A 26,250-nucleotide genomic window follows, 5' to 3' on the forward strand; every position below is an offset into this window, starting at 1 on the left:
TAGGCAGACAATATTGCCAGTATGAACTAGATCACTCTGCAAACTCCCTACATAGTTTTATGAACCTTTAAATTCATTACTAAATCAAAATTCCGTATTTTGACACTAAAACATTGAAATATTTTGAATGATTGTATTTAACATTTATTTCTTTAAAAAGCTTAAATGTGTTAAAAATTAGCTTTAAGAATGATTTTTTGTGGTATGTTTTTTCTTATGATGAAAAATTGTACAGAACCTACATACCATGCAATTGGTTAATAATTTCTGGAAAATCCATACAGTGGATTATCATGTGGCCAATAAAAACAGTTGAATACATATGTCTATTGACATAAAATATATTCATATTAGTAAAGAAGTTGGCAAAATTATATTACTTTCATCCATTTTTGTAAAATCCTATATGAGGGATGAGGACAGTAAGACCCAGAAGGAAAAAGAGAAACATATTTTTATAGAAATAGAAAAAATCTTAAGAGAGTTTTTCTCTAGATGGTGGAATTATGGGTGATTTTTGTTATCTACATATATTTTCTCAATTTATTCTCACATATTTTAGTTTGACAATACTTATTGTGCTCTTTCAGTATAGTAGCTTTCTAGAAATTTTAACTGTTACAATTACTGCTGTTATGACCTGTTTGTTGATAAATTTCAGGATAATTCCTACAGGTAGAAATCATTCTTCAAAGGGTATTGTTTTAATTGCCCTCTAGAAAATGCTCCAATTTATATACCCACTTCTAGCATTTATATGCCTATTTCCCTAACACCTTGCCAAAACTGGCTAGGTATTTTCTGTCTCTCTCTCTCTCTCTCTGTGTATGTGTATATATGAGTCTGTATATGTATATACACACACATACACACATGTACAGATACACACACATACATACATTGGTTAATATGATAGGTGAAAACTGATATTCCATTGGTGTTTTAATTGGAATTTCTCTGAAAACTAGGAAGCTGATTATTTATATATTTATTTATTTGCCTTTCGTGTGTGTGTCTGTGTGTAAATTGCCTATCCAGTTTTTTTTTATTATTATTATTATGGCGTTTCTCTTTTTCATTATTTTATATTAAGGATTAATATTAGTTTAGATGAATGCATACACAATAATATCTCTCCTATTTTGTCATTTGTCTTTTAACTCTTTATATTTGTCATAGAAATATATTTATACAATCAAATATATCACAGATTTAGTTTTTAGGAAATGCTTAAGCAGTACTTCTTTGCTCTTAAGATCAATTGCACACAAGTAATTACTTCTAGAACTTAAATAAATTTCTAAATATACTTAAATCTTAGTTCATTTTAAAATCATGTTGGCATGTTGTATGAAATTGAAAGATAATTTTTCAATTTTTCTAAAATACAATACTCCCTATTGATTGGTAATTCTGCTCCTATACTAAATTCTCACATATAGAGTGATCAGTGTCTGTGGTTTTCTTTCTATTTCATGATCTGGGTGGTTATTCCTAAACCAACACTAGTGTTATATTATGGGTCTGCAGTAAGTTTATTATCTCACACAGGATTTCCTAATTTTCTCTAACCCACTACTATGAGCAGAAATAATATACTATGATAATCTTTAAAGACTCTATAAGTTATTTTCACGTGATTATTATTTAAATTTTAGAAGAATATTCTTAAGTTACCAAACTGTTGCTATGCCTTTGGAATTGCATTAAATGTAGACATTAATTTTGCCCACACAGCAGATTGACATCTTCACAATACCATTCTAGGAATATTAGATATCTTTCCATATTTAACTGTTATTATATGCACAGTAGAATTTAATGCTTTCTTTCTTGCTGTACATATTTCTTGTTAGGTCCCTAAGTTTTTAAAGTATTTTTGTGCATATTATGAATGGCATTTTCTAATTATATATTCGTACAGGTTGTTTTTGGTACTATAAAAGGTATAGCTTTTTCTTTTAATGGAAATGCTCCCAGCATTTTACCTTTAATTTGCCCATAGATTATACTTTATTCTAAGCTAAGGAGTTATCCTTCCATTAATAGTTATTAATTAATAATGAATATAAAGTTACATCAAATTTCTTATTAAAAAAAGAAAAAAACTAGTAACACCAAGGTCAAAGGTTCGGATCCCCATACCAGCCAGCCACCTGCCCAAAAAAATTCCTATTAATATGAGAAACTGAAAAATATTTTTTCTAATATAAAACTATTATTGCCTTTGACTCTATTTCTTTATAATTACATGAAAATCTAATTTAGTCTAGCAATGTATGTGCATAAAGGGACCTTTAAAAATGTTCAAGGTTATTTTAAAATTTATCTTAAAATATATTTCAAGATATGTTTTAAATTCACAAACAAAAAAATGGTAAAAAGATGGAAATGGTGCAAAAAAGCACTACCAATAATTTTTGTGGGTTTGATTTTACTTTCGAATGCTTCAGAACAATCTATGAGCTGAGTGGGGTGGTAGTCTTGATGGGGGATTATTTTCATGTTACAGATGAGGAAACTGAGAAGCAGAAAGAATAAGTAACTTGCCTAAGTTCACATAACTTATAAGGGCTGGAGCTGTCGATGAAAACCAGCTCAAACTCCAGAGCCCACACTGTTAACCACTACAGTATGGTATATGCTATTAATTCCACAAGAAAATAAAAATACTTAATTCTGTTTCCATGCCATATAAGACATAAATGTTTTTGAAATCTTTAATTAAAAAAATAAACTTTTTGCACTTAATATAAGTGGTTTGTAGTTCTCATCTACATTAATATTAATTAGAATAAAATGAAAATACCACAGGAAGTGATAGAGATTGAGATTCTGATTAAGTTTAACCTATATATGATAATTCCCATTAAAATTAGTTGTTAGATGCTAAAACTATCATGTCCCTGCCTTTAGTACCTCTCATGACTGAAGGAATACAGATTCTATACATTTATCAAGTCTATTGAGATTCTATTTATAGGAGAATTAATGGAACACACCAAGTGATAAAGACTACACTGAAAATGTATTAAAGGAGACAGGCAGAGTGAATAGCATGTGTGTGTCCTAAGAAAGTACACTCTAGTTGAGAACTTCAGATGAATAGAAACGAAACCATGCTGAGAAATATAATTTTCAACTGGTACATCATTAAATGGTTTGGAGAAAAATTAACTCTCATGTCCAGGAAACTCTGACCTGGAGAGAATATTTCATTAAGTGGAGACAGATTTTGAAGGTTTGTGGGTTATAAGTTCATTCTTTAAACAAAAATGTTTATTGACAAGTAAGTTCTGACTCTCAATTTTAGGTAGTCAAACAAACAAGCAAAAACCGCTAACCAACTTTGGGTTTTCAAGGATTTCTAACCTGTAAAGCAAAACCCACTAATTTCCCTCTATTTTCCATTTAATTGGGGAGTAGTAAAAATATAAACACATTGCTTGTAGTGAAAGAAAGATGGATAAATAGGTACGGTGGTTGATTGGGCCTCCTTTACCTTTTCGCAAGTGGGTTAAATGATAAATCATCCACTTAAAAAAAATCTATCTTCAGTTGTTGATGCAGGATAAAAAGGACAACACTGCTTTGTTTAGCATCTTACATTCTATAGCTGCAGATTAACTGTAGATCCAGTTTTGTTTCTTTGTGGTGAATTTTGTTTTGATAGTCTCCATCTGGCATTGATCTGCATTCTTTTTGTAGTCTAATTATCACACATGAATCAAAGAATACAACTGGCTTTCTATCTTAAAGGCTGGGAGAAATGCCTTTCTAGATTCCATTTTTTTTTTTTTTTTTTTTTTTTTTTTTTTTTTAATTTAAATTGCCTATTTAAGACAAAAGAGAAAGAATTCATTCAGTATTGTGGCTAACAAAGACCTGTCAACATAACCACATTTATTTATTTCTCTTACTGGTAATACATAACTACATCCGTTCTTTAATTTCATTTCTTTTACTGGTAATACTTGGCATTTGCCCTAGCACTCCTTTAAAATAGTCAAAGTTAATGGTCATGGTTATATTAGTCAAGACTCTTTATTGCAAATGACAAAAGCCCTGCACAATCTAACTTAAGCAAAAAAGAAAAAGAGATATCCTAGCTCATATAACCAAGAAAGATAGGGGTGAGGTCACATCAGGCAAAAATGGACTTGAGGCTCAAATGACAACCTTAATACTCTCCCCATCCAGCATATTTGGCTCTTTTTTCACAGGAGAGGGACTCATTTTCTCCTGCTACTACATATAGGATTATGGGTTTCCCTGATAATCTGTGGAAGAAGTCTGTCTGCATATAGACATGAAAATCCTCGTAACACTATGCTTTTGAAATCAAGAGTCATCTCTTCCACCCCTGGCTCTAGTAGTTTAGATCTTGAGGATTATCTTAGTGTGTCAAAACCTTTCAAAACCTTTATAACTAGTTCCCCATAAGAAATTCCTTCCATTAGACCATAGGCATAGACTCTATTTTCTGAATTGGACCTCTACTGACAGCCCTAGCATGGATCACATGCTCTTCACTGAACCACTCACTGTGGCCAAGGGAAGAGGTCCTTTGACTGGCTATGTCTTGTTCATTTTCCCATTCTTGTGGTAATAAGGAAGAAGACAATGCAGTATGTTATGAGAAAAAAATGGGAGGAAGAAAAACATGTTGGGCCACCAATAACCATGGCTGCCATATTAGTAATCCATGTTAATCCCATAGTTAATAAACATGAAGAAGATCTAAACTAAATATTTTTTGAAGACAGCACTGTGTAATAAAATTATTCATAAATTAATGTGGAAATATCTCATGTCAATTTCTTTTTGCATTTGTAAATATCATACCACATTCTGTCCTATTTTTTTTTTTCCTGATTAATAAAGAACATTAATATATTGAGGATCTGCTGTGAGTCACATGTTGTTCTGGGTTTTTTGTTGTCATTGTTGGCTGGCCAGTACGGGAACCAAACCCATGACCTTGATGTTAACAAGGCTGTGCTCTAACCAACTGAGTTAACTGGCCAGCCCCCATCACATGTTGTTTTAGAAGCCTTATTGATCTCCACTAAAAAGTATAAAATCAAAGTTTATATGCCCATTTCACAGATGAAGAAACTGATGTTAAGTAATTTGTGTAAAGTCACAGAGGTAAGAAATATAAGAAGGATGTCAACCTCTGCTTTTTGGTACTTCAGAGCCTAAGCACTTTCTACTACACTATAATGCCACTCATATTTCTCCTGAACTGCATTGAGTCCGCGTTTCTCTAATAAAATCTTTAAAAATCTTCACTCAGGCTCATTCAGTATTCACCTTATAGTAAAACCACTTTATTATAAAGCAGTCCATGAAGTCTGTTAATGAATAGTTTTCTGTAATGAAACTCCCTCATGATTTCCAGAATGGATCCAACTTTCCTCTATGTACACTTTATATTTGACATTGGCATAATGTGCTCCATAATGTTACAAACAGACCAATATGGGCTCAAGTTGATTACATAATTATATATACCCCCTTTCTGTCTGCTATAACATGCAATGTTTCTGAAGCGTGAAGTATGTAAACATTTATTAGATATTTATTAGGTGCCAGGCACTTTAGAACATATTCTTGTCAGAAAGTTTGTGGTTTGTGTCTCATTTTGTAAGAGAATGAAAGTTGTTAGGGCAGCCCTAGTAACCAATCAAGACCTTATTTGGGTGTTCCTACTCTGCAGGACAATAACTGTGTGGTTTCCATGAGGGAAAATGCCCATCATAAGAATTAAGGTAGGTACCATAGGCTGTTTAATGCTAACCAATGCTGTAAAAATCTTCCTCTTTTATTCCTGTCAGTGGGTATCTCTGTTTCTTTTTTTAGGGTTGATTTCTATTTTCTGCAGCTGAGTATGAAAGTACACCAACTAACATAGTCTATAATTCAGCTGTGTTCCTAGGACCATCTGTAAGAATTTATGCATTTCCTGGGAATCTGATCAATTCCAGCAGCAATTCTGTTTTCTTTGTAAGATTAAGGAACCCCGCAAGCAATTATATAGATAAAAGTTGGTTTTTGTTGGAAAAAATTGTGGAGCCAATGTCCAAAAAACATTCTGTACTTTAAAATTAATTTCCCTGAATAATTGTGTATGCAGATACATATTTTCTTTCATGCAGACACACATTTTTATGTAAAGGCATAAATACACCATCACGGAATGTGTTTAATGTCTCTTTCTTTTTTCATTTTTTTGGCTTGACTTTTCCCTCTTTTTCCCCTGTGTCCTTCATTCACATCTCTTGCCCCTATGGGAAACTCTGTTGACAACCCGCTTTACGTCCTTTCATTTTTTTTAAAAATGTCATATAATCATAGATAAACTTATGCGCATTCTCATAAAGGTTTATTTTGTCAAAAAGGTGTCATAACATACACATTTTTTCCTGCACGTATCTTGATTTTCTCATTAGACAGTACCTTATGGAAATGTGCCAAGTTGTTACAGCTCTATTTCATTCTTTTAATGACTGCTTAATATTCCAAGGTACGGACATATAACAGTTTAGTTGATCTTTCTTTTATGGGTGTTCATTTGTTTCAGGTTAGTTTTTATGCTACTATGAGCAAGGCTGTAACACACATCTTTAAAAAATGTCCTTATATACTGGAGCTTTACTTTTTATGGAACAGATTCCTAAGAGTGGGAGCACTGACTTAATAGATGCTGGCATGTTGCTTTTTGAAAAAGGCAGCAAGACGCATACTTCAACCAGTTTTGGATAAGATTACACTTTTTTCCATAGGCCCCAAGAGATCAGTGTTTGTTTATTTGATAAGATAAAGTCCTGACTTCATGATGTTTACATTAGTAGCCAAGATGAGTAGTAAACGAGTAAAGAAATAGTACTACGATGTCATAAATGTGCTGTGAAGAAAAATAAAGCAGGTGAGGGAATAGAAATAGGGGGTGTGGTGACTATTTTAAATAAGGTGGTCATAAAAGGCCTCTCTGAGGGGACAGTGTCCTGGTAGAGGCTTGGTGAAGTGAGGGAGTGGGCATGCAAGATCAGGGTGGGAGGAGGCTCCTGGGGGAAAGAACGGCAAATGGAAGGTGTCAGGAAAGAGCTTGACATTTGTGTGAACAGGCAATGGGAATCAAAGGAGGTAGTGAGGAGACTGGGGGGAGGTCACTGTCGGGTAGTGGAAGTGAGAGACGTGGGGACTTGGACTAAGGTGGTAACAGGGTAGATGCTGAGAAATGGTCAGATTCAGGAAACACCTATAAGGCAGAGCTGACAGGAGATGCTCACTGTTTGGCTGTGGGGTGTGAGAGAAAGATGAACATGAATGATTTCTAGGCTCATTTGAAAAACAAACTTTTTATTTTTGGAATAATTTTAGATTTATGGGAAAGTTGCAAAAATAACAGAGAGAGTTCCCATGAACCCTTTGCCCAGCTTCCCCCAGCATTAACCTCTCACATAACCAAGGCACACTTGTCAAAACTAAGAAATGATCATTAGTACAGTACTATGAACCAAAGTACAGCCTCTTCGGATTTCACAGTTTATCCATCAACATCCTTTTTTTGATCTAGGATCCAATCAAGGATACCACATTGAATGTAGTCATCACGTCTCCTCCATCTGTGACAGTTCCTCGGTGTTTGCTTGTTTTTCATGAGCATGAATTTTTGAAGAACATTAGTCAGGTTTTTGTAGAATGTTCATCAATTTTAGATTTTCTTTGATGTTTCCTTATGATTAGTCTGGAGGTATGGGTTTTGGGGAAGATACCACAGAAGTGAAGTACTCTTCTTATCAAACCGTATCAGGGAGTACATGATATCACCATAATGTATCACTGGTGATATTAACATTAATTAATTGATTGAGATAGTGTGTACCGGGTTTCTCCACTGTAGCATTACTCTTTTTATTTCCCCATACTCTGTTATTTATTTGGAAACAGCACACTAACTTCAGCTCACACTCAAGGTGGGGCGTGGGGATCAAGCTCCACTTCTTGAAGGGGGAGTATCTAATATGTCATTTGGAAATCTTTTGTGAGAAATATTTTCCTTCTTCCCTATTTGCTTATTTATTAAGTCATTTGTTTAGATCAGTACAAACTCATAGATATTAATTTTATTCTTTGATTATAATCTAATACCATCATTAATTTTTGTTGCCTAAATTATTCCAATTTTGACCATTGAGATACTCTTTCAGGTTGACTCTTGTGTCCTTTTGACGTGCCTGTGATGATCTTCACCGCCCCGCCCCCACCCCTTTCTTCCTTTCTGGCACTACATGACATTTCAGGTTCATCTTGTGTTTTCTCTGCCCCAGTCCCAGAATCAGCCATTTCTCTAAGGGAGCTAGGTTTTTAATATGAGCAGTTGGGTAAATGGTGATGACATTTCCTGAAATGAAGAAGCCTGGAGGAGGAGGAAACCTGGAGTGTCTTGTTTCCTTCCTTCCGTCCTTCCTACTTCCTCTCCTCCACCTCTTTTCTTTTTCCTTTTTGTTTTGTTTTTCTTCTCTCTTCCTTCTTTCCTTATTTTTTGGATATATTAAGTTTGAAAGCTTGTTAAACAGTCAAGTGGAGTTATAGAATAGAGTAGGCAGAGGATATGAGTCTAAAGCTCAGAGAAGAGGTTTAGGCTATATCTAAATTTCAGATTTATCAGTAAGTGGTGCTATTTAAAGATATGGAACTAGATCTGATTTCCTAGGACAGAGTCAAAGAAGAAGTCTCAGATCTAAAGGATTTAAAGTTCAGGAAGAATGGAAGAAATTAGGAAAAAGGGTTGAGAAAGGACAGCAAATGAGGTAGGAGACAAGCCAGAAGTGTTTAGTATCCTAGAAGCCAAGTGAGGAAATATTTCAAGAAAGGGAAAGTGATTGTGTGAGTCAGACTCTGTTGAGAGATTGAGGAAGATAAAGACAGAATTTACCATTGGACTTGGTGATATTCAAGTTCACTGCTGACCTTGATGAGTGTTATTTCTGTAGAGTTGTGGAAATGAAGCCTAATTTGGGGGAGTTCAATATAGAATTGCAGTTGAGGAATGGAGAATGCCTTCTTTTGAAAAGTTTTGTTATAAAATGGAGCAAATAATTAGGGTGATAGGGGAATGGGGGAGCTGATGCAAAAGGAAAAATAATTTTAAGATGGGGAACATTATAATATATTTGCACAGAGATAGGAATAATCCAACAAAATGAATGAAAATGGCATGAGAGAGACAGGGGGTATATCAACGTAGTAAAAATCTAAATTAGTGAGAGAAGGGGTTGACCTCAGGTAGGAGAAAGAAGTTTCTCCATCTTACCAGGACCGAAGGCAGACTTTATGAGTACACATATCAAGTATATAGACCATGGTAGTGGAAGGTGAGAGATTGAGTTGAGATTCTTTCAGTTTTCTTAGAAGCAATATTATAAACTGAGACTGGAGGTGGGAAGGAATGTGGGAGGCTTGGAAAGAAACAAACGTTTCTCTTTGAGTGGTATCATAAAGTTAAAGCACGAATTAACAAGGCAAATGTGCTCAGATTGCCAGGTACTACTGGGGGGCCACTTGAAGTTTGTGGTCATATATCAAAAATTAGGTGAATAACAAAGTATCCTACATTTCCTCTAGTCACAGTCGAGGGGAGTGTTCAGCTGAATGTAGCCAGGTAGTTTTTGTCCCTCTAATTTGAAGATGAGAGAGAGAAAGGCCCGGGAGGTGAGTGTATATGCAAAGGAGAAACTACCTTTAAGAATAATGAACTGTACATTGCATAAGGGTGGAAGTGTGAGCATTAGTGGAATAAGTGAAAATTTTGTAGAAGTCAAGAAACTTTTTTATTGGTGAAGTATGTGACTTAGACAATGTGGACACCTTTGTGGTAAAGGTTGTCTCAGGCTTCCCACACCCTACTGATCCTATTTGCCCACTGCAGTGGTAGAATGTGAAACACGTTTTTTATCCCTTCTCTGGTAATCTGTCCAGTCTAGTTTGCACCTCTTCTAGGGCCAGTCTCACTAATTTACAATCCTCTGGGAAATCATGTACTTCCTTAGGTTTTTAGATTTTTACCTGAATTGTCAACTAGATTCTTTTATAATCCTTGCAAATTCCTAGTAACTGTAATGTCTCTTGCCATGCCTTTAAATAGAGAATTACCTGAACAATTTGAGAGAATTGTTTGCACACTTTTGAGCACAAGTGATTAAGTGGAAGAATCCCATCATGACCACCTGATAGATAGTCTTACTAAGATTAATTTTGCTATGATAACTCTTGTCCACTTTACTGAAATAGAATAAGTGCTATGATCACTTTAGAAACTTTTGTCACATGATATCGCTTTTTATATTTCAACCCATGTTTGGGAAGAATGGAAATTTATTTTTGTTTGGTAAATGAGAGGATCAGGGCTGCATGTATATGTGATAGCTGCACTTTAGCATTTGTGAAGGTACAAAAATAGAATTATATGTGTGTCGGGGCGCTCTCTCGGTCAGCCAGGCCCAGGCTCCGGATTTCCCTGGCCATGGCCACTGAGTGATCCCTGGCAGACTCCCTATCTCCCCCAGGCAGGACCAGATAAGTTGCCTTCTGCGGCGTAAGCCGAAGAAGGATCCCCGAAGGTGGGTGAGTGCACCGCCCACCTATTTAGCCCGTAAAGGAACACTCAGACGTGGTGGAGAAATCCGTTTATTGTCTTTTAAGCGCTTGTATTTATATCTAAGCAAGCGGGGATTTCCACATTGAGAGCCAATCACTGGAAAGGTCACATGTGCATGCACCTTACTTTCCTATGCTTAGCCTACTGATCATGCACTGATCACGAGTGCGGAAAAGTGCAACTACCAATAAAACTTTTTGTGGAACTAAAAGTAACACTCCCCCTTTGCTCCCTCTAGGCGCCATCTTGTGTGGACCATGCGGGTGGGGAACTTAAACAGCTGCCATGTGGTGTGGCCTCCTTTCACCCTAGCAATTGCTATAGCAAGTGGAGCAGTTGCAGCCCAACATATGTGATTATCAGTGGGGTTTTTTTTTCTCTTAAAAAGATAGGGTCAAACTCTACATAGCACATTGGTTTCTCCTGTGAGATTCCTTTGCCTTGGGTCCTTTGCTTCTGTCAGGAAGCTGTCCTTCAGAGAAAAGGATGCTTTTGCTGCTTGCAGTTGTATTAATGATGCAATGCTGTATTTTGAGATGTAATTGCAAATGCAATTAAACTATTATGCTGAACTTACGTTTTATTATTTTAGAAACACCAGACAATTTCTCCACTTGTGTTCATAGACCGATACTTCCTTTTGATGTATTTAAACTGTAATATGAGCCAGGGTTATAGACATGTAGAAATTGTCAGCTTAGAGGTCTCAAATACTGACACTGGGAGGAACAGGTTTATTCTCAAAACTCCAGCATTTTCAAGAGAGATTTTCTTAAAAGGCAGGAATAAGATGAGAGTGGTTTAAACAAGGTATATTTCCTTACAGCTAATCATTGAAACATCTATTGAAACTAGTACAACCTGATCTTATAGCTCTCAGCCAAGGCTATCACTGGGATGTAACCTTCAGTGACCTCAGTGCTGGCTAGCTTGGCTGTTGATTGAAACATGCCAACAAGAGCTACATGCCTCACTGACCTACTAAAGGTCCCCTTTAGAGAAAATGTTGACAAACATGGGAGAGTGCCTTGACCCTTGCCACTCCAGATGGCTGCTGGGATTTGTAAGATGATTTGCAGTGATGTCCATGGGCAATCAGGCATCCAATGAGCCTGCAACAGTGATAGGTGGTCTTCACCTTTCCCTTCAGCACTGCAGTGCTGAAGTTTCCACAAGTAAATAAACTGGCTATCAGAGACTTTCTCAGTTGAATCCCAAATATTAGAAAAGACCAGATGTGAACCGTTAAGTGTTAGGTGCACGTTACTAAATGATGATATGGGCTTATAGCGATAATATTTTTCATAGCTCTTAGAATCAGCCTTCTGACACTGGGATTCTTTAGATGAGCATAACAAAGCCAATGATGTTACATGTATACGAGCATACATGTTCCCAGTCTTCTACAAGTTCCAACCTCCTCAAGCATTTTCTATAGTTCCTGGGATGGTTATATTTATCCTCAAATCAGTCCTAGATATCATTTGTCACCGCTGAGCTCACCCACAGGACCAGGATCCCACCTATATGGTGTTATAATAATCTGTGCTTTGACTCTCCACCTCAGTCTTGATCACCTCCTGAAGATAGGACTCGAGGCAAAGTGGCAGTTCCCACTGATGTTGTGTGGACCACCGCCAGTGTGCTCAGAGGGCTTACAAAGGGGGAACAGCGGCCCCTCAGTCTTCCTGAGGTACATTATTCAGGATGATTCTTCTGCAAAGTTGCCTCAGAGTGAGTGTTATAGATCTTAGCCACACAACTCTTTAAATTTTCTCTCTCGAACTGAGGTTACCTGAGGTGTAAAGGGGGAGGGGATGGAGGGTAAGGGAGGGTAAAGAGCCATGAAAAAGGATTCCATCGCATAATGTTGAATATACTATTCATCCTGACTTGAGCATCACATATTGCACACGGGTATTGATATTCAGTTCTGTACCCCACAGATATGTACAATCAACTATGTTACAATAAAAAATAAATAAAATTAAATTTAAAAATAAAAGAAAAACGTCTTCTCTGTCTCTCACATGTGTGCACACACACCTCCTTACACAGTCTCACACAGCCAATGTCCCTAAGTCACATCCACTGAGCAATGGTGTTAAATTGGAATGATTTCCAGTATCAACAACTGTGAATTGTGCACAGAACTGGCATTGATCTCCAGATCCCCAGTACTCAGACCTTCGCATTGGATAGGACTTGTTCTTCCAGACTTCTTCCTTTGGGATGGACTCCCTTCCAGTGGCTCCACTGGTCTCAGTTAGAGTCAATCCTATCCATAAAGTTTATTTTTATATCCTTGATCTTCAATCAGGTCAAAGTTTGAGTCCCTTCTTTCCATAGTCAGAGGAACTATTGCCTCTGTCTAAATTACAGGTTAATTATAGGTATGTACATTTACATCACTGGCTATCTCGATACATTTGCTTTCATCAACAGAATACCTTAAACACCTAATGAAAGTCTTCCGTTTATTTAGTTGTAAGATACGATTTGGTTTTTTATCTCACTTTTAATAACTAACTGGCAGTTGAAGATACTTAAATTTCTTCCTTTAGATTTAGCTACATGTCACAAATATGAAGTAGCCGGTTTTCTTATTTGTAAATAGGGAGCTTGAACTAAACAACACTTTCCCAATTTTTTTTATAGCAACAAAAACTCTATTTTGTTTTTAGGATAAAATTTTAAATGTTACCTAAATAGGTAAAGATGACTTAATGGTTTAAATAATATGGAATTCATTTTCATTAATAAGAAAATTTGAGTTGAAATTATAAATGACATTTATAGATGTATTCAACTCAGCATCTCATTTATTCATTATTTTGCTTTAATTGCAAATAATTTTTTGAAGTCTGTTTTCAGTGGACACATTCAAACAGTTAGACATCTGTTAGTATGCTTGTTTGCTTGCTGGTTTTTAATTGCTTGGATTGCAATCTCACATATTCTTCTTTAACAGAGAAAATAGGGAAAGTTATATTCAGAAAATGAGTGCAATGGGTGATTCAAGTTATTTCTCCAGTGGTCTGCAGTGTACCATCATTTGAGTGTGCAACATTCTCAACAGAATTTTAAAATATTTAAAATTAATACTTAAAATTGAATTTTGAACAATCTTTTGGAGATTCCTTAAGTTCTTCTGCCAAATCTGGGGTTCCTCAGAACCAAACTGGACTCAATAACCTCTATTAGCTCTGTGAGTATAACCACAACTTGATATATCTGTGCTATTGTTGTGAGTACCACTGATGTTGTAGCTTGTTCTAAGCCATTATCTCAGCATATCTGTGTACAGAATCATAAAATTTAAAGAAATAAGGAGGCCCCGGAAACAATCTTCCTGAGACAATTTTTTTTTTCTTAAAGATTTTTGACTTCTTAAGTTTGTTCAAATAACTAAGTTGCTTGCTCAGGATATTTACTTACTTAAGTAACACATTTGTAGTGTTTCTATATCGGCTATTGTTACTGTCATTTTCTATGATCAGTAATAGCTCAGTTCTGCCTACTGTGGAAATACAATAAATAAACTTCAGAAGTCTCCCTACCTCAGTTTTAAGGAGAATTTTTTCATTTTTATTCAGACATAATATTTACCTTAACATAGGGAGGGGAGTAGAAAATTCATTAATGATACAGAAAAAGTGATTTCATACATTTTAGTACAGGTAAGTAAAAAGTATGTCATTACGGGCCGACCCGGTGGCGCACTGGATAAGTGCGCCGCTTGGGAAGTGCAGCAGCGCTCCCGCCCGAGGGTTCGGATCCCACATACAGACCGGTTCCCGCTCACTGGCTGAGCGAGGCGCGGGAGCAACACCGAGGGTTGCAATCCCGTTGCCGGTCCCCGGTCCGGTACGGGGGCAACACTGAGGGTTGCGATCCGTTGCCGGACACGGAAAAAGACAAAAGACAAAAAAAAAAAAGTATGTCATTACTGTCAGGAATTCATCATCCCTTTAAATCGTTGCGTTAATCATTTTGAATTATGGCACTGTAATTTTAAAAAACAATATTTTTGTTAAAGCATGTCTATTTCAAAGAATTTTTATTTATTTTCTTAAAGCCTCAGTTATCTCAAAACCTGTATATATAAATGTCTGAGATTTTAGCATTAAGTAGTTTCTTTCAAGCAAATCAAGAAACAACAATAACACCAAGGTCAAGGGTTTGGATCCCCATACCGGCCAGCCACCAAAAATAAATGAATGAATGAATGAATGAACGAACAAATAAACAAACAGACAAACAAATAAATAAATAAATAACAAGTATTCATTGTGATTTTCAACAGCTATCAAAAGTTACAACATGTTGGGTGATTTCTCTGCATTTTTATTTGTCTTAAAGATATGAATCTTCTTAAGACTAGAAAGCTGTTTAAATCTAGTATAATGCTGATTCATAAAATGGATATATCTTTAACTTCTTGTTCATAATAATATTTGTTGATTAAAAAAGCAGGCAAATAAATGAATTAAAATGTATGTAAATTATTTGAAATTTACTGCATTGTTCTAGGAAGGATATTCTTTCTTCACTAAATTATAAACAAGATGATAATTCACTTCTGTATTTAATGCCTTACTTACATTTCAAAATACCTGTTGATTTTCCCTTGTGCAATCATTATTACACATTGCATCCTGTACTCTGCTTTACTCTTTGAAAATATAACTATATGTAACATATTGGAACATTTTCTTTTTTAAGGAAGAAATAAGGAGGTATCAACAGACTGAAGACATGTTTTCAGAGGCATAGAGTCTTCAGGAAAATACTGGAGTTCATGAGATCTCAAGGTTAGCAGTTCATACATTATTATTTTCATTCTTTTACAGATTTGGGCTATAACTGTGTAACTGTTCCAAATTGTTATTGCTAATGTGTAATTGGACAATAAGGAAAAATATTATTACTAAAAATTCATGTTTTGGGGCCGGCCTGGTGGCGCACTGCTACAGTACACTGCTTGGGAGCGCAGCGGCGCTCCCGCCGAGGGTTCGGATCCCACATACAGACCGGTTCCCGCTCACTGGCTGAGCGAGGTGCGGGTGCGGCACTGAGGGTTGCGATCCCGTTGCCGGTCCCGGTCCGGTACGGGCGCAACACTGAGGGTTGCGATCCGTTGCTGGACACGAAAAAAAGACAAAAAAATAAATAAATAAATAAAAATTCATGTTTTTAACAAAGTCTCAAGATTTTTAAAAATTCATTTATATCAGAGATGTACTGCTTTGTTCTATCAGGGATGATTAAAATAAAAAATTGTCTTAGTAGAGAACCAGTGGTTATTATAATTTCCTTCATTTTTAAAGGATAGTGCTTTTAGCATAAAAATTAATATTAGGCATCTCTATAAAATTTTCTTTCTGACCGGCCCGGTGGCGCACTGCTACAGTGCGCCGCTTGGGAGCATGGCGGCGCTCCCGCCGAGGGTTCAGATCCCACATACAGACCGGTTCCCGCTCACTGGCTGAGTGAGGTGCGGGCGCAACACTGAGGGTTGCGATCCCGTTGCCGGTCCCGGTCCGGTACGGGCGCGACACTGAGGGTTGCGATCCGTTGCCGGACACGAAAAAAGACAAAAAAAAAAAAATTTTTTTCTTTCTGATTTGTTAAGTAGTAGTGAATTTTTTATTTCTTTTGTACCTTTGGCTACAATATGCACACATAGTTTAAAAGGATAGCTGATCCTTCTAAAGTTTCTTGAATCCCATTCCCTGACTTTCCCTACGTATGGTTGAAGAAATTGCTTTCATTGGAAAATGTAGCCTGAATAAAATAACAATTAATATGAATAGCAAGAGGATCTTGGGGATCTTCTTTAAGATGTTTAGAGTCATAAGGCTGGAAAAGAAAAATAAACCTGCCCATTATTAAATAGCTTATTATAATAAAAAATAATGTAAAATATTCATTTAAAATTTATAATGTAGGTTAAAATGGTTCATTCTAATGGGATAGCTTGAAAAAGTGGATGATTACTGACGTTCTTTATGTTGGGGGACCCAATATTAAATATACGTAATTTTAAGCAAAAACGTATTGATGATCTTTTTTTTTCATTGTCTTCAGAGTCTGCATCTTTTTCTCATTCATCCGAAGGTTTATTCATTTATTTAGTACTTACCATATGCAAACCAATGGGATAAATGCTTTGGTTGTTTCCAGTGGATAAGATATGGTTCCTGTTCTCAAAAATTGCCCAACCAATATATTACCCCGAAATTAATTTTATTATAAACTCAAGCAACACATAATTTAAGAGGCAAGTTAGATTTTAAAAGGGCATATAATTATTTCTAAAGTCAAATGGGAATTATTTGGGGATTATTCATATTTTCACATTATGGCTTTTTATTAGCCTAGAATATTGAGAGTTTATACTGATGAGAATGTTGCTCCATTACAACCCACACCCAACTGACTTTTTATTAAAGTAGCTCTTCAAGTATAACACAAGTAAGTAATATGAAATTCTAAGAAGGAAAAGTCTCTCCTTTGCCCTAACTGCAAATTTAGTATTGTAGAAAATAGTTGTGCAAACACTTACGAAAAGAACAAAGGTAGCATTGACTACTTCTTTTTTTATTTTTATTATTATTATTCTAATACATTCAATTTCCTTATTAAACTCACCAGAGAATCAAATCATTTTCCCCAATGACCTAGAGAGGCTTGTAGGTTTGAAAGATATTGACCACTATAAATCCCTAAGGGATCATATGCAAATAGTAGCTGGGTGAGTAAAGAGATTTGCAATGGCATAGAAGTTCAAACTGCTTGAAGTGGATTTGCACAGCACTGTGCTTTTCAAGAAGCTTTTTTAAAAGGTGATATCTTAAGAAGTTACAGCAAGTCAAATACTTAAAAATAGTAAACTGCTCTTTTGAAAAGTCAGTGAAAACACCCCTTGCCTAATTGTGTCATTAGGGAAGTGGTTAGATTAGTTTATATAATAACCATAATTATTCAACAAATATTTATCAAATACCTACTATGTGCATGAAGACAGAGCGGGTAGCAGTCAATAAAATATACTAATCTTGCCTTTGTGGAAATTACATTCTAGTGAGCGGAAATAGATAGGTAATAAAAAAATAAAGTTAAGTGCCACGGAGAAAGAAAAAAGGAAAAAAATATATAGTGTATAAGGAGGGGTGAAATTTTTAATTAAGCCTAATGACTCAGTACTACATAATTTACACAAAAGAGAGATGTCACTTTTGTCCACATAGTACCAACTAAAAATAACTGTGATGAAATACAACACTTTATAGTAAGTTTCCTAAATCATCACTTGTTAAGGTAAATGTTGTTAATGTATGTAAAACAGCTAGTATATATCTTTCTCAATTTCAACAGAAACAAAAAAATATTATTTTTAAAAAATAATAATATATTTACTACATGCACATTAAATGTCATAATGTTTACGGTAAAGAAATATACAGTTGAATGTGGATTAGTCCATGCATTTATTAAAAAGTAAAAGACTATAGCTGCTCATCTGTATATGGGAGTCAATCAACCCATTTTTTAATTGAATAAAATACTATAAAACCTGAAGTAGTTAAGAATCTCTATGCCAATACATATAGATGATAAATGGTACTGACAGGCTCTGCATATTTTCTTTTTGTTGTTTAATCATCAGTCTTATTATGATTTTATGAAAGCACTGAGTACGAGAGTCGAAAATAGGAGAGTATTTAAATACCACCTCATTCATATAGTATAACAATTTTTTAAAGAAAGTGCATCTTTCTATATGCATTTCCTTTAAGAAATATGGAGAGTTGGAAATTAAAATGAAAAAATCTATTCATAATCATTAACACATGAGTCATTAGTTTCGTTTTGATGGTAATCTGGTTGAAACTTTCCTGTGCAATGTTCAGTGCTAAGCACAGGAGTCTGAAGTTAAGGTCCAGATATTTTGCACGTCTTTTACAACCCATCTAAACTATAGATGAACCCATATATAAATTGACATTATCTTTCAGCCTTGACTTTACTGGATAGAGTTTAAAGGTTTAGCCGATTTTGTATGCAGAAAAAAGTAAAGTCAATTTATTTTCATTGATGATAAGTCAATTTTAAACAAATATCTGGCCATCCAAATAAACAAAGCAAAAAATGGATTAAAAGGTCTCAAAACCCATTAAGTATTGCAATTCCTTCAATGTTCCAGAAGGTAGGTATTGTAAGCAGTATATCATCTAAAGGAAATAAGTGTCCAGTATTAGAGAAGCATGTAGTAAAGGTCATGATTGTTTAGAGGCTCTTTCTTAATTAAACCAGAGTGTGTCGACTTCATGTTATATTGCATAGAGAATTGGTGGTCAGCTCCATGACGTTGACCACAAAGAGGCAACCAGTGTTGTCTGTTTTGGGAAAAGAAAAGAAAAATGAGAGATGCGGAAGGCCTGTGGATGGTTACAGGGAAAACAAAGACTTTTCATGTAATGTCACTGTATTAGAGATAGATTCCTTCCACACCAATATCAACGCTTGTTGCATTCATCTGGAAACTTGGATGGAAGGAACTAGAAACTTTTATTTATGAACAACTCAAACCTGACTTTTTAAAAGAAAGTAGAAAATAGCATATGGTTTCTTTTAAATTCCCTTTCTTTCATCCTCCCTACATTTGCTTTACAAATTTGCCAACCCAGGGATCATTTGCAAATTTTTACCACAAATCCAGTTCCCCATGAATGTTTCCAAATAATGACTCTTTCATCCTCTCACAAACCACCACCCACAATACATAAGATCTTTGAAGTTCACATCACCTGGCATGTCTATGCTCTGGATGGTTCTGCCTTCTCCACCTCTGTTCAATGGTTCTTCAAACGATTTCTGAGCATTCTTATTCTTATAAATAATTAATCTAATCCAGGCTTCTCAACCTCAGCACTATTAATATTTTGATTCAGATAACTTTCTGGTATGGGGGGGGGGTCTGTGAATTGTAAGACATTTAGCAGCAGCATCTCTGGAAATAGATGACAGTAGTATGCCCCCTGCCCCCCCCCCCCACACCTGCCACCAAGCTGTGACAACCAAAAATATCTTCAGGCCTCAGGGAAATATTTCCCCAGGTTGAGAACCACTGATCCAACCCTGACCTCTACAACCTTAATTAACTTCTGCTCTACATCAACTGCAAAATCTCATGAACACCTCCAGCCTCTTACTCTGAAGTAAAATGGCTCAACAGAGACACTTTAAATACCAACTTCCCTTGCTTGGGTGAAACTCACCTCTGTTTGACCATCTGTATGTTTTTAGTTTCCTTTTATTTGCTTATACCTGTCCTTGTATCTAAACCGTGTCTTACAAAATGCTGAGACTGAATATAAAACAAGTGGGAAAATTAGAGTAAAGAAGAAACAAGGTAAAAACATAATATTAAGTTAGAAGTGAATTTAGGTTACAAATGTAGTAAACCCTATTTCTCTCACTTCTTAGAATTCAGCGAGACATCTAGTGCCTTTGATCTTTCCACATTCTCCAAGTCTTGCTTGGAATTTTGCGTGGACACCAGCAGCTTATGCTCCACAGGTCTGCAGCCTATTCTTTCTTACATGGTACATGCAACCCTAAATCCAAGCTATAGTGAATCTATGTCCTTATCCATAGGCTCATGTGTGCTACAGGAGCAATTATACCACCCTACAGACCTAAGGTTTTCTAATCTGAGTTAGTCTCTCAGTAGCTTTCAGTAATCCTTTTACTCTGACTTTGGTCAGCCACTATTTTCAAAGTTTATCACCCCACTCCAGCCACACAATCTCTCCCCTTCACTTAGTGCACCTGCTATTTTAACAAGAAAATTGAGGTCATTGTGTGGAAACTACTTGTGAATCCTTGCAATTCCCTCTAGCATCGAACAGCTACATCTATAAACTGTTTTTCTTTCTCTCCTCCAATCTCTAAGAAGGATCAGAAGTCCTTCCTGCTATCCCAGGAAAAGCCTAAATTTGATTTTATTCCTTATCTCTGAGGCTGAGACCCTTTGCCCTTAATTATCTCCTTTGTGTCCTTTATCTTCAACTTTTTCTTGTTTGCTGGTCTTTCTCTTTGTGTGCTTGACACTCGTATCCAAAAAAGTAAATTGACAAACAAAAACAAACTGACCTCTCTTTTCACTAGGGCTCACTGCCACTACCGTCCAATTTCTCTGCTCCCCAGCTCATTCGCACTCTCCATAGCGGCAGTCTACATTCATTACCTCCAATTTCTAAGATTCAGTCACTCCTCATCACAGTGTGATCTGATTTCTAACCCCATTTAACAGAGCATGCGCTCTCCAAAGGCACAGATGACCTGCAGCCCTTATCTTGACTGGCTCTCTCAGGGCTATTTGACACAGTTAAGTACATATTTCTTTTTTCACTCCCTGGGCTGCTGTTACATCCCTCCCTCTTGGTTTCCCTCACATCTTATGGACCTTTTTGTAAAGGTCCCTTTCGTAGGCCCTTTGTTCTTCCATCCAGAAAGTCATGAACCACAAACGCAAACACGAATAGGTGGCTATGGGCAATATAAATGAATGAAGTTGGTTAATTGAAAACAATGAACACTGCAGAGGTCAAACAATGTCCCCAAAAGTTCCCGATGTTTTACTCCTACTCCAGTGTGAGTGCTCCCTGGAGATCTATTCTCAGCCTATTACTCTTCTATCCTTGCTTCTCTCTAATCAAGCAAAGCTACTCCTAGGACTTTGTTAATGACATAGATGTCCATGGCTCCAACCCTCTTCTTCAGTTAAGCTATAGAATTACATGGTTCGCATACATGTCTCCAGGATCTCAGTGCCTAACAAGGATACACACAAAACCAAATCATCAGAGCAATGGAATAAAGAATCCCCGAACAGACACTATGTGCATGTAATTGTAAAATGCAACAAAGAAATAATCATAAGTCAATGAGGAGGCCCTTCAAGGAAGACTATTAACAAATTCGAGTACACATAATTAATTAATGTCTGATAGAGAAGATATTTTCAAATGAGGGAGGGAAGAACTATGGCTTATTAAGTAGATGGTACTAGAAGAATTCTTTAACTACTTGGGAAGACATTAGGCGTGATCTGTACATAATACAATATTAAAGTAAATTTTAGATAAAGATTTAAAACACTATTTTAAAATATTTTAATTATTAAAAAATATTACTGAACATTGAATAAATCCAATAGTTTACAAGTATTTATGTGACTTTGCCCTAGGAAAGCATTTAAGGAATGGAAGAAATCAAGGAAGAATGAAAAGTCATTTATTCATTTTAAAACTTTAGACGACAAAATTTAATCTTTTCAGTGTATAGTATGAAATTCCACTATTGCATAGAGTTATGTAACCTTTTCAGCATAAACCAAATACAGAACACTTCCATCATCCCCAGAATTTCCTTGAGGTTCCTCTTGTCAGCTTCTTCCGATCTCAATCCCTGACAACTAATCTGTTCTAGGTCACTATAGGTTTGCCTTTTTCAGAATGTCAGATCAGTGGAAACATATAGAATGTAATCTCTTGCATCTGACCTCTTTCATTTAGTGTAGTGCACTTGAGGTTCATTTGTGCTGTTGCATGCATCGAAAGCTTGTTCCTTATTATTGCTAGGTAGTATTTCATTGTACAGAGGTCCCACAGTTTGTTTATCCAATAACCTGTTAAAGGACATTTGGGTTGTTCAGGTTTTGCTGTTTTCAATAAAGCTGCTATAAACATTCATGTAGAAATTTTTGTGAGAACCTAAATTTTCTTTTAACATGGGAAGATACCCTAGTGGGATTGTGTATCACATGGCAAGTATACTTTCTAAGACATTGCAAAACTGTTTTCCAAAATGGCTTATACCATCCTGTTTTCACCAGCAATCTGTGAGCATTCCATTCATTCCACACGATCACTGGTATTTGGTATTGTCAGTTTTTAATTTATTTGTTTTAATTTAGTCATTCTAATTATCATTCTGGTTTTAATTTGGATAACCTTAATGAATAATGTCATCGAACATTTTTCTTGGCTTTATTTACCATCTTTATATTCTCTTTTGTGAAGTGTTTGTTCAAATATTTTGCCTAAATTTTATTGTTTTCTATTGTTGTATTGAGAGTTTTCTTGTTTTTTGTTTTTGTTTGTTTGTTTAATAAATATTCTGGTTAAAAACCTTTTGGAGATAATGTGATTTGCAAACATTTTCTCTCTGTCTGTGGCTTGTTTTTTCATTTTCTTCACTATGTTTTGTACATTATTTTGTACATTGTTTCCTTTTCTTTGCTGAAACCTTTTGGTTTGATGTAATCCCATTTGCTACCTTTGCTTTTGTTGCCTGAACTTTTGGAGTCAGATCCAAAAAATCATTGCCCAGACCATTCCCTATGTTTTCTTCTACTATTTTTAATGTTTCAGGTTTTATGTTCAAGTTCATTTTGAGATGATTTTTGTATATGGTGTGAGATAATTGTCCAGTTTCATTTTTCTAAATGTGGATATTCAGTTTTTCTAACACCCTTTATTGAAGAGACTGTCCATTCCCCAATGTGTATTTTTGGCAGATGTTTCAAAAATCAATAAATAAAAAAATGTGTGAGTTCATTTTTGGGCTCTCTATTCCATTCCATTGGCAGTGTTTCCATTTTTATGCCATTGCTATGCTGTTTTAATTACTGTAACTTTGTAATGTAGTTTGAAGTCAAGTAGTGCGATGCTTTTAGCTTTATTCTTTTCGCTCAAAATTGCTTTGGCAATTTGAATTTTTTGTGGTTCCATAGGCAGTGTAGAACTTTTTTTTTTTCCTTTTCTGCAAACATCATATTGGAATTTTGATAGGGACTGCATTGAAACTGTTGATCACTTTGGGTAGTATTGAAATTTTATCGATATTCATTTTTCCAGTCCGTGAACTCAGAATATCTTTCCCTTGATTCTTTCATTAATGTTTTGTAGTTTTCAGAATACAGATCTTTCACCTTTTTGGTTAACTTTATTCCTTAGTATTTTACTTTTTCTGTGGGTATTGTAACTGTAATTGTTTTCTAGATTTCCTTTTTGGATAGTTAGTATATGGAAATACTGCTGATTTTTCTGTGTTGGTTTTATATCCTGCAACTCTACATATTTATCCGTTTTAACAGTTTTTTGGTGAAGTCTTTAGGTTTTTCTATATTTAAGATCATGTCACCAGCAAACAGCAACAATTTCACTACTTTCTTTCCTACTCATATGCCTTTTATTTCATTCTGTTGCCTAACTGTCCTGGCTAGAACTTCCAGTACTATATCGAATACACTGGTGAGAGTGGGCATCCTGTCTTGTTCCTGAAAAAGCTTTCAGCTTTTTACCATTGAGTATTGTGTTACCTGTGGGCATGTCATATATGGCCTTTATTGTATTGAGGTATGTTCCTTCTGTACTTAATTTGTTCAAAGTTTTTAATCCTGAATAGACACTTCTCGGAAGACATACAAATGGCCAACAGATATATTTTTTAAATGCTTAACATCACCGTCATTAGGGAAATGCAAATTGAAACTACAATGTGATATCACCTCACACCTGTCAGAATGGCTAATATCAAAATCATCTTTATGGCTTGTATAAGGATGAATAGATACACAAAAAAATATTTACCTGCTGTATATTTTAGTGTTGTTTTCAGAGTAGAGTTGAAAGTATATATCTGAATACATCATGAGATGGTTGGAAATGAGTTTTTTCTTTCTTAATTAGTTTTTTAAAAGTCTTTACAAACATGACGAATTTAGGAGCCTCTCTTGAATTTTTTTTCATATGAAATAACAGGTCTAGCTTTTCCTGCCTCTCCTTTATTTTAGGCAGAGCTTATTCCAATTTAGTTGTTTCTTTTGATTTTTAACATCAAGCCAATAATAAACATCTAAAATATTGTGTTACTCTTGGACAATTTTGTTCCTACTCTAAAGCATACACTTCCTTAAACAATATTTTTTATCTCACTTGTGGTTACCTTTAAGAATGAAAAGAAATAAATATATAGTATGAGAGATTTCTCATTAAGAAAAAAAACTGAATTAAGAATAAAAACTAACAGATGGAATCTTATTTCAGAAGACCTAAAAAAATCCCTTAATTTTAAGGTTCTTTTTTCCTGTAAAATGATTTTTAAAAACAGGATAATATATGTTTTGAATATGAACATTTAAGAAAATTTCTTAAACACAGGTTTGATTTTTAATTGTCATCATCATAACTACTTCTTTTGCATCCAGTAGTGATTGTGGCTTCAACCTTTCTGTTAAATATAAATCAGAAGTGTTGAAAAAATGGTTGCAGTTTAATGCTTTATGTGTAGGTGTTTTATTTTTTAGGTCTCTAGAGAAAGAAATATGTCATAAGTAACAGTTGTAAATACAAAAGAACAATTAGAATAACATGACTGATCATTTTCAAACTCTCTTTTTCTAATCATCACCCCCATCTCAGACTGATTCAGAAACTATTCTGCTTTGAAATCCTGTCTTTCATTCATGCCCCAGCAATGGGAATCCCTTACCTAGACATAAGGTTACAGGGCTTAACAAAGTGCTAAGAAAGGCCAGGCTGCTTCGTGCCCACATTGTGTGCCTCTGTGTTGAAACTTCCAGAGGTTTATTGATGGAGTGGACTAGAAAAATGAGAGCAGAACCAATTTTCTCCATGGCCTTCACCCTTGCTCGCAGAGCAAAAGATAATCACTGTTACCAAAAGGACACAGAAATTTTCTACTTCTGTTTTTTGTCAAGCTAAAATAAGGAAATTTCTTTTTTTCTACTAAAGGATGTTTTACTAGGTTACATGTAAATCTTAGCAGGATATTGCTTATATTTAGGACAAGTAGTATATTTCCATTTCTTTTCTTCTATTACTGAGATATGAATAATAAGATCAAAATTATCTTATTTTTAAATTTGAAGTGTTTGTACCAAGTTGATAAGAGTTAGAAAATTGCATTTATGAATGGGAAAAATATAAGACCATATATTTTACTGCTTCCAGCATAACTGTTACAGAAGGTTTGTGTTGCTAGTCAGTATAACATATAATGAATCCTGTCTAGGCGAGAATGAATTCTTCTCATAAATAATTTTTTTTTAAATGTAAAGAAAGAAAATAAGGTAAAAATAAGGTGTATCTAGTGAAATTAATTATCTCATCAAAGGTTGCATTGCTTTCTCTAGTAAAGGAGGTTCTGTGCTTTATAAAATCAAATCTCGGTAGTTCATTAAGACAAGGGCTGAAAACTGGCAGCCTGAGAACAGAAGATATGTTTTGTTTGGTACTCATAGTTTTTTTAAGTTAAATTTGCTGAATTTCTACTCCTTCCTGTTTTCTTACTCTGTGCTAATTCACATATTTTGGTATTTGTCTGGCCCTGAAGTCATGTGAGTTTGTAACCTCTGCTTTAGAAAGTTGTTATTGCATAATTTTAGAAACATTAAAAAACATATAGGGCCGGCCCGGTGGCACACTGGATAGTGCGCCGCTTGGAAAGCGCGGCGGCGCTCCCGCCCGAGGGTTCGGATCCCACATACA

The 26,250-nt window shown here is 35.4% G+C and overlaps 1 protein-coding gene across 1 annotated transcript in view; it reads left to right on the top strand.

Annotated features, from left to right (window-relative positions):
* Positions 1 to 15,405: 15,405 nt before the first annotated feature.
* Positions 15,406 to 26,250, top strand: part of CSRNP3 (cysteine-serine-rich nuclear protein 3) — a 140,133-nt gene continuing 129,288 nt past the window's right edge. Inside the window, exon 1 of the mRNA XM_008584738.1 lies at positions 15,406 to 15,480. Within this exon, the coding sequence (XP_008582960.1) occupies positions 15,468 to 15,480 (13 nt within the window). The 5' untranslated portion in view covers positions 15,406 to 15,467. The remainder of the gene's footprint in view (positions 15,481 to 26,250) is intronic.

This window comes from Galeopterus variegatus, unplaced genomic scaffold, assembly GCF_000696425.1.
Source record: "Galeopterus variegatus unplaced genomic scaffold, G_variegatus-3.0.2 Scaffold9, whole genome shotgun sequence".
NCBI classification, from domain to species: domain Eukaryota; kingdom Metazoa; phylum Chordata; class Mammalia; order Dermoptera; family Cynocephalidae; genus Galeopterus; species Galeopterus variegatus.